Source organism: Chanodichthys erythropterus, chromosome 13 (assembly GCF_024489055.1).
Source record: "Chanodichthys erythropterus isolate Z2021 chromosome 13, ASM2448905v1, whole genome shotgun sequence".
Lineage (NCBI taxonomy): Eukaryota > Metazoa > Chordata > Actinopteri > Cypriniformes > Xenocyprididae > Chanodichthys > Chanodichthys erythropterus.
The window spans coordinates 53655342-53665341 of NC_090233.1; the positions used below are offsets into that span (position 1 = coordinate 53655342).

General features: G+C 38.4%; 1 protein-coding gene across 1 annotated transcript in view; it reads left to right on the forward strand.

The window, feature by feature from the left end:
• Positions 1–10000, forward strand: part of mbd2 (methyl-CpG binding domain protein 2) — a 50129-nt gene that overhangs the window by 24515 nt on the left and 15614 nt on the right. Inside the window, exons 4-5 of the mRNA XM_067408341.1 lie at positions 2171–2261; positions 2344–2521. Of these exons, the coding sequence (XP_067264442.1) occupies positions 2171–2261; positions 2344–2521 (269 nt within the window). The remainder of the gene's footprint in view (positions 1–2170; positions 2262–2343; positions 2522–10000) is intronic.

Consider the following 10000-nt stretch of genomic DNA (forward strand, 5'->3'; position numbering starts at 1 on the left):
ATCAGGTTCAGTTGATGTGTGTGTCTCTATCTCTCTCTCTCGGTCTGAAGTTTCAGCAGTGATAGAGTCGCTCACACTGCATCACCTCTCGGTGTCATTCTCAGTAATTATGGAAAACATAATTTCTCATTTCTTTCGTTTGACGACGTGATCTGATGTGATCACGACAGGTTTTGTCTTGTTTAATCCGGTTCATTCGTCACCCGTGTTTCTGCTTATTCCGCCATGATGTGAGATTGGAGCTTTTAGAACTAAATCGGGAACATTGATCTCCAGAAGGTCCAGTGGTGTTTGAGATGTAGCTCTTCATCAGACGCGTCCTGTCTGAATGCTTTACTGTCCGCTGGGTCACAATAAGACGGAATGAGCTTGTAAAGATGTCAGGCTGCAGAAGAGAAAATCTTTACGCAGATTAAATGGTTTGTGAGATAAAAGACCTCGAATGAACTCTCAGAGAATCATGGGAGCGTAAACATAACAAACACACTCGTCCTCGTCCCTATCGCTGCCAATGCTTCACTTTTATTAAAGCTCTTTGGGTTATATAATGGAATGAACATTAAAACACAGTCCGTTTCTGAAGCACACAAAGGTTTGAGGTCAGTAAGATTCTTTTATATATCCAGGGACGCACTAAACTGATCAAAAGTGGCATTAAAGACATTTATAATGTCACAAAAGATTCTGTTTCAAATAAATGCTGTTCTTTTGAACTTTCTATTCATCAAAGAATCCTGAAAAATAAAAGTTTCCAAAGAAATATGACCTGTTTTCAACATTGATAATAATCCTAAATGTTTCTTGAGCAGCAAATCATCATATTAGAATGATTTCTGAAGGATTTTCTCTGTATTTATCATCCTATAAATGCATCTTTGGTGAGCAGAAGAGACTGATAAACCTTGTGCTGACTGTGTGAATGTAAATGCCTCGGTTCTTCATGTTACAGTAGTCGAGGGTGGATTTTCTTCTACAAGCCCCGTGACGCTCATGGAAGAGCTTTATTTAAGTCTCGGGTTCAATAAATGGCGCGGTGTTTATGAGCTGCTGCTGGCGTTTATGGCTCCCGTGGGCCGCCGCCGGACTAACAGCTGATGTCTAACCAGCTCTACACATCCGGTTATTGAAACTTCATAATGTGCACTTAAGAGACGTGAGCGAGGCGAAATATCACTGATGATACGTGCAGAAGAGCCCCGCAGGACCATCTGACCTTTTGCATTCATTACCACACATGATTAAGACTGGGAAACGCTGTGTATCTGGAGGACGGGGGTAATTAGAGCCATATTAGTAAGCTTGAGGATGAGATCTAATGTCAGAGATCTGTCATCTGTCACTCATTATCATCTGTAGGACTTTCTGTCTTTTTCGGGCGAATCTTCTCGCAGCTCTAGTCTGAACACAATCAGTCACTGTGAGAACGTGTTATTTTAGAGTATTGATATTTGAATTGGGTTTTATATGTTCACTTTGCATCTTAATTTTAGTTTGTTTTAATAATTTTAATATTTTTTTGTGTACCTAATATTTGTTTTATTTTATTTCAGCTTTATTTATTTTATTTTATTGATTTCAATTAACGAAAATATTTTATATATATCACAACGCTTTAGTGTATTAAGACAAATCTTGGTACATGTGATCACATGCATGACCTGAGGCTATATGCAGCGTTTCAGCACAGCGCCACCTACTGGTGCGAATATAACATGCAAATGAACTCATGCGTAACGCGTAAACAATTCGACGAAGAGTGTACCAAAATGGATGCGATATCTCCGCACTGCTTTAGTGTATTCAGACGAATCTTGGTACATGTGATCACAAGCATGACCTGAGGCTACATGCAACGTTTCAGCACAGCGCCACCTACTGGTGCGAACAACACGCAAACAGACTATATACGCATTACGCGCAAACGAATTTGACAACGAGGGTGTCAAAATTGATGCGATATCTCCACCGCTTTATGTTCAGTTTTCATCATAATTTTAGTTTGTTTTAATAATTTTATTTCATTAATTTTTTGTGTATCTTTGTTTTATTTTATTTCAGCTTTATTTCAATTAACGATTCAGTAGTTAACAGCTCTGCTCTGTTGTTGTTGTTGAGTTAGAGTGAAGAACTGGATCTTCATCAGTTCTTCTCATCTCTTGTGTGTGTGCAGCTCTTCTGGGAGAAGCGTTTGAAGGGATTGCGGTCGTCGGATGTGTCGGAAGAAGTGCTCAGGACTATGGATCTGCCCAAGGGCTTACAGAGTAAGATGGCGTCAGTGTCCGTCTTTCAGTCTCATTCCAGTGGTTTTGTCTGTGGGTGTGTAACACCTGTATGTCGTCACAGGTATCGGCCCAGACTCGTCGGACGAGACACTGCTGTCGGCCATAGCGAGCGCCCTGCACATGAGTTCAGCGCCCATCACGGGTCAGACGTCCACGGCCGCCGAGAAGAACCCCGCCATCTGGCTCAACACATCCCAGCCGCTCTGCAAAGCCTTCACCGTCACTGATGAAGACATACGGTGAGTGTTCAGACTGTGCTCTTGAAGTCTATGAATTTTGGCACACAGCTAGAGGACAGTCCCAACAGCAACCAGAGCAATTTTGGAGTCTCTAACTCAAACCCTTTAGCGCCACCAACTGTCCAAAATATGATTTACTTTTATGCTAATAACTCTTTTCCTCTGATTCCTTGACTCAAGACCATTCAATTGCACCCTATGACATTATTTTCCATCGTGAAATTTTTCTGTCTTTTGAATTTTTTTAAAATTTTGAACTAATTTTTTTAATTGAATTTAACCAAAATTGGCTCAGATGATCTTGAATAACACGCAAACAAATTCAACAAAGATCGTGCCAAAATGGATGCGATCTCTCTGCAACGCTTTAGCATATTGAGACGAATCTTGGTACATGTCATCACAAGCGTGACCTGAGGCTGTATGCAGCGTTTCAGCACAGCGCCACCTACTTGTACAAATATAACGTGCAAACGAATGCATAACGTATAATTACATTGTATAATTACAAAACTTGTTATGTGTCATCAGGAACATGCGCTGAAGATACACAAAAAGTTTTGGAACTTTATACCTTTTGGTCAACATTTATGGTGAAATTTAAAAAAATGCTAATAGCTTTTGATGAATTTTGCCTATTTTAATGAAACTAGATTTGATAGATTCCTTGAGTCATTCCAAGAACTGATACCAATTATGCCACATTCGGTCAAACCTGTTGTCCGCCATTTAGAATTTCTTTGAAAACCTACTTGAAACTCTTCCTAGACCATTTGTCAGATTTTCACCAAAATCATCTTAGATCATCTTCAGACCATGCCGGCATAAAGTTATTAAAAGCTTTTTGATAGACCAAACCATTCTCAAACAACACATCAACAAATTTGAATCCGCCACCTATTGGTTGAACGGCATAATAAAATAAATCATATTACATGTTACATGTGATTTAATTTATGATTTTTTTTCAGGCATTTTGACTAAAATCATATAAAAATGTCTTTTTTTTATTATTCATGCATCTTTTGTGCCAAAATTAGTAAGAAACAAGTATTTCATTCAGCAAATATGATGCAGGGCAGTGATATGCCTTGTAATGTATGAGCTCGTGAATAAACAGTTATATTCATTGTTACACCTTTAGAAAGGATAATGCATTGAATAACACATGACAAACAGCAATTTCAGATGTAACAAGGCATCTTTGAATATTATAATGCATTTTAACTTTGGTTATGATTGTTTATTGAAAGATATAATGCATTACAATGTACATTATGAATACATTTTATATTGTATTACATGTAAAGTGTTAGAATGTTTTCTGATGCATGTGATTTAGTCGTGTCATGCAGCATTTTAACATTCAGTTTGGACAGACAAATAATTGGAAACGTGTCCCGATGCACCTGCTTGTTCAAGAAGTAATGTTTTCTGGTTCTGATTTCAGTTTTTTTGTGAGATCAGGCGGCCTGTTAATATTCCTTTATAATTGAGGAGTGATGCGATGTAAAGTTTGAATGTTTTATGTATTCATTGAGTTCCCTCTCAGTAAAGGCGTGTTGCTCAGCGTTGGGAATCAGGTGTCACAGTTCAAGCCGAGCTAAAACCATCCCGAGTTCTCATGAGATTGATGTGCGAGAGTCATTTCACTCAGCTCCCGGGGTAAATTGGATGCTTGCAGTATGAAAAACACAAATGAAATAAGATTTTCCTGCTGTAGTTGTTTTCTGTCTGGCGTTCCTGCAGCATACTGATGAGACGGCTCGTCCTCCACATACACTATTAGTGTGACTGGCAAATTTGTGTTCTGAAAACAAATGTTGTGGTTTTACATATTGGTCAACTTTTTTTTTTTTTTTTCATGGCTGTGAGTTTGAGGCAGTTTGAAAGTTATCAAATTGTATGAAATGTTGTGGTGTGATTTAGTGGTTAAAACTGGTTAGCAGAGAGTGATTTAAACTGCTGATCTAGACTCTATCTAGACTTTATCTTAGTCCACTGTACAATGTGATTAACCCTCTGGAGTCTGAGGCTGATTTGGGGCCTGGAGAAGTTTTGACATGCCCTGACATTTGTGCTTTTTTCAGTTGTTCATAAACACATTAATGACATAAGTGTCATTACATTGTATTCAGCACAAACTAGGCTACCATAATATGTGAGGAACATGTATGGGTAACACTTTAGAATAACTCACGCTATGAAGCATTAGTTAAGCATTAGTAAATAGTTAATTCATCATTTATAAAACATTAATAGACATTAGTAAGCATTTATGAATACAGCTATAAATGCTTTGTTCTTGATTTATAAGCATATCTATAATGAGTTTAATAATTGTATTTTCATAATTTATTAATGATCAATTTATCATTTTTAAATTATGTATTACATTATTCACAAACCAGTAATTTAGGAGTTGTCAGTGGTTCATAAGATCATTTAGGAAGTGTAAGTAAATGATTAATAAAATATTTAAATGTACATTTATGCATCTTATTATTTAGACATATAGTATTAGTTACTCAGTGTGTTAATAAATGCTTTATTAAAATATTCCTAGTGTCAAAACTACCTCAGTACTAACTTTAAAAATTAGAGAACAGCAGTGTAGAAGATCACTGAACCTTTAAATCTCATTTATAAAAGCTTTACAAAGCATAAATAGTCCTCAGTTTAGATGAGCTCACAAAAATAGTTAACTGACTACTTCTAAATGTTTTATAACTACCTGAATTAATCATGAATTGCAGTAGGAATATGTGTTAATAAAACATTTACTAACACACTAAGTAACTATTACTATGTGTCTAAATAATAAGATGTATAAATGAATGTTTAAATAGTTTATTAATCATTTACTTACACTTACTAAATGAACTACTGACAACTCCTGAATAACTGGTTTGTAAATAATGTAATACTTAATTTAGAAACAATAAATTGATTATTAGTAAAGTATGAAAATACAATTATTAAACACATTATAGATATGCTTATAAATCAAGAATAAAGCAATTATAGCTGTATTTATAAACTACTTACTAATGTATATTAATGCTTTACAAGTGATTAATTAACTATTAACTAATGCTTAACTAATGCTTCATAGTGTGCAGTTATTATAAAGTGTTACCCATGTATGTACATGTTTGTGTTTTTGAAGGAATAACGTTTATGTGTGGTTATTGAAAAAACAAAAAAATTAAGTCACTGAAATAAGGCCAAAAAAAGTATATTAAATCTGTGTTCATAAGACTTTTGGCTATTGGAGGTTGTAGACTAGAATTTTTGCTTCAGAATTAAGTAAAAATTATGCTGCCTACTCCTTCATATAAAACAATATATTTATTTAGTTTTTGTAAGTCACTTTTTGTCAAGAAACACAGTATGCGTGGGGGCGTGAATCATCATGAATAATGGGTCATTTACACCTGAGAAGACAAAAGAATCAAATAATGACCTGAAATGACTTGCATATTAATGAGGCCTTTCAGTCAGGTAGGGTGTGAAAAAACCCTCTGCTGATCATGTCTCAGCTCAATTTAAAATAATTTTTATTCTATTATATTCTTTAAAATATAATGTATTTCTGTGATGCAAAGTGTCTGAACAATTATGTTACCTCTGTGGCATTTCATATAGGCTTTTAGCTTAAAGCATGAACATTTGGAGAAATATTGATGGATTCTTATATGTTTATGTCAAATTTTTATACAGAGGAGTAATATTTATTCTATATTTATTCTATATATCATCACTATGAGTGCTGGATACAATTCATACTTGCAGCCGGAGGGCGCTCTCTATACACCTTTAGGCCACAAATCCATATAAATAAGAAGAACAGGAACCAGGAACTAACTGCATGTCTTCTAGAGGTCGTTAACCATGGCTTTTACATCCAGATAAACACTTTTCAAGACAATAAATACATGATTGAGATGATGTATGCCTGTATTGCCTCTGAATTTGCCTCTGAATAGCGCTGGCTCCGTGGGCGTGGACGCATTAGCGGGTAATGAGCTGAATCACAGACTTCTGAAATGGCTCTCTTTTCATACAGATTACATAAACACAGAATGTTTGTTTTCGATTTGACTTACACGATTTAAAACCTGACATTTCAACGTTTCTTTAGACGTAAGTGTCTTTTTTTTGTCATTCGTATTCACTAAGTTAGTTCATTTTCTGAGAACTATCAGATTGGACTTCGTTCAGATTGAGACGAGATCACGCATCATGTTAGTTTTCTTTATTTTACAAAAAGCACAACATTTTGATTTTACTCGGAGTGTACACAAATTTGTCAACTCCGTCAGTATTTGTCAGCTATGTCAGTATTTGTCAACAGTCAGTTTTTGTCAACTCCGTCAGTATTTGTCAACTCTGTCAGTTTTTGTCAACTCCGTCAGTATTTGTCAACTCCGTCAGTTTTTGTCAACTCTGTCGGTATTTGTCAACTCTGTCGGTATTTGTCAACTCTGTCGGTATTTGTCAGTTCCGTCAGTATTTGTCAACTCCGTCTGTTTTTGTCAACTCCGTCGGTTTTTGTCAACTCCGTTGGTATTTGTCAACTCCGTCGGTATTTGTCAACTCCGTCGGTATTTGTCAACTCCGTCGGTATTTGTCAACTCCGTCGGTATTTGTCAGCTCCGTCGGTATTTGTCAGCTCCGTCGGTATTTGTCAACTCCGTCGGTATTTGTCAACTCCGTCGGTATTTGTCAACTCCGTCGGTATTTGTCAACTCTGTCGGTATTTGTCAACTCTGTCGGTATTTGTCAACTCCGTCGGTATTTGTCAACTCCGTCGGTATTTGTCAACTCCGTCAGTTTTTGTCAACTCGTTTTTGTCAACTCCGTCAGTTTTTGTCAACTCCGTCAGTTTTTGTCAACTCCGTCAGTATTTGTCAACTCCGTCAGTATTTGTCAACTCCGTCGGTTTTTGTCAACTCCGTCGGTATTTGTCAACTCCGTCAGTTTTTGTCAACTCGTTTTTGTCAACTCCGTCAGTTTTTGTCAACTCCGTCAGTTTTTTTCAACTCCGTCAGTTTTTGTCAACTCCGTCAGTTTTTGTCAACTCCGTCAGTTTTTGTCAACTCCGTCAGTTTTTGTCAACTCCGTCAGTTTTTGTCAACTCCGTCAGTATTTGTCAACTCCGTCAGTTTTTGTCAACTCGTTTTTGTCAACTCCGTCAGTTTTTGTCAACTCCGTCAGTATTTGTCAACTCGTTTTTGTCAACTCCGTCAGTTTTTGTCAACTCCGTCAGTTTTTGTCAACTCCGTCAGTATTTGTCAACTCCGTCAGTATTTGTCAACTCGTTTTTGTCAACTCCGTCAGTATTTGTCAACTCCGTCAGTATTTGTCAACTCCGTCGGTTTTTGTCAACTCCGTCGGTATTTGTCAACTCCGTCGGTATTTGTCAACTCCGTCGGTATTTGTCAGCTCTGTCGGTATTTGTCAGCTCTGTCGGTATTTGTCAACTCCGTCAGTATTTGTCAACTCCGTCGGTATTTGTCAACTCCGTCGGTATATGTCAACTCGTTTTTGTCAACTCCGTTGGTATTTGTCAACTCCGTCAGTTTTTGTCAACTCGTTTTTGTCAACTCCGTCAGTTTTTGTCAACTCCGTCGGTTTTTGTCAACTCCGTCGGTTTTTGTCAACTCCGTCGGTATTTGTCAACTCCGTCAGTTTTTGTCAACTCGTTTTTGTCAACTCCGTCAGTTTTTGTCAACTCCGTCAGTTTTTGTCAACTCCGTCAGTATTTGTCAACTCCGTCAGTATTTGTCAACTCCGTCAGTTTTTGTCAACTCCGTCTGTATTTGTCAACTCCGTCAGTTTTTGTCAACTCGTTTTTGTCAACTCCGTCGGTATTTGTCAACTCCGTCGGTATTTGTCAACTCCGTCGGTATTTGTCAGCTCTGTCGGTATTTGTCAGCTCTGTCGGTATTTGTCAACTCCGTCAGTATTTGTCAACTCCGTCGGTATTTGTCAACTCCGTCGGTATATGTCAACTCGTTTTTGTCAACTCCGTCAGTATTTGTCAACTCCGTCGGTATTTGTCAACTCCGTCAGTTTTTGTCAACTCGTTTTTGTCAACTCCGTCGGTATTTGTCAACTCCGTCGGTATTTGTCAACTCCGTCAGTATTTGTCAACTCCGTCAGTTTTTGTCAACTCGTTTTTGTCAACTCCGTCAGTTTTTGTCAACTCCGTCAGTATTTGTCAACTCCGTCGGTATTTGTCAACTCCGTCGGTATTTGTCAACTCCGTCGGTTTTTGTCAACTCCGTCGGTATTTGTCAACTCCGTCGGTTTTTGTCAACTCGTTTTTGTCAACTCCGTCAGTTTTTGTCAACTCCGTCAGTATTTGTCAACTCCGTCAGTTTTTGTCAACTCCGTCGGTATTTGTCAACTCCGTCGGTTTTTGTCAACTCCGTCGGTATTTGTCAACTCCGTCGGTATTTGTCAGCTCTGTCGGTATTTGTCAGCTCCGTCGGTATTTGTCAACTCCGTCGGTATTTGTCAACTCCGTCGGTATTTGTCAACTCCGTCGGTTTTTGTCAACTCCGTCGGTTTTTGTCAACTCCGTCGGTATTTGTCAACTCCGTCGGTATTTGTCAACTCGTTTTTGTCAACTCCGTCAGTATTTGTCAACTCCGTCGGTATTTGTCAACTCCGTCAGTTTTTGTCAACTCGTTTTTGTCAACTCCGTCAGTATTTGTCAACTCCGTCGGTATTTGTCAACTCCGTCAGTTTTTGTCAACTCGTTTTTGTCAACTCCGTCAGTTTTTGTCAACTCCGTCGGTATTTGTCAACTCCGTCGGTATTTGTCAACTCCGTCGGTATTTGTCAACTCCGTCGGTATTTGTCAACTCCGTCGGTATTTGTCAGCTCCGTCGGTATTTGTCAGCTCCGTCGGTATTTGTCAGCTCCGTCGGTATTTGTCAGCTCCGTCGGTATTTGTCAACTCCGTCGGTATTTGTCAACTCCGTCGGTATTTGTCAACTCAGTCGGTATTTGTCAACTCCGTCGGTATTTGTCAGCTCCGTCGGTATTTGTCAACTCCGTCGGTATTTGTCAACTCAGTCGGTATTTGTCAGCTCCGTCGGTATTTGTCAGCTCCGTCGGTATTTGTCAGCTCCGTCGGTATTTGTCAGCTCCGTCGGTATTTGTCAACTCCGTCGGTATTTGTCAACTCCGTCGGTATTTGTCAACTCAGTCGGTATTTGTCAACTCCGTCGGTATTTGTCAGCTCTGTCGGTATTTGTCAACTCCGTCGGTATTTGTCAACTCCGTCGGTTTTTGTCAACTCCGTCGGTATTTGTCAACTCCGTCGGTTTTTGTCAACTCGTTTTTGTCAACTCCGTCAGTTTTTGTCAACTCCGTCAGTTTTTGTCAACTCCGTCAGTTTTTGTCAACTCCGTCAGTATTTGTCAACTCCGTCAGTTTTTGTCAACTCGTTTTTGTCAACTCCGT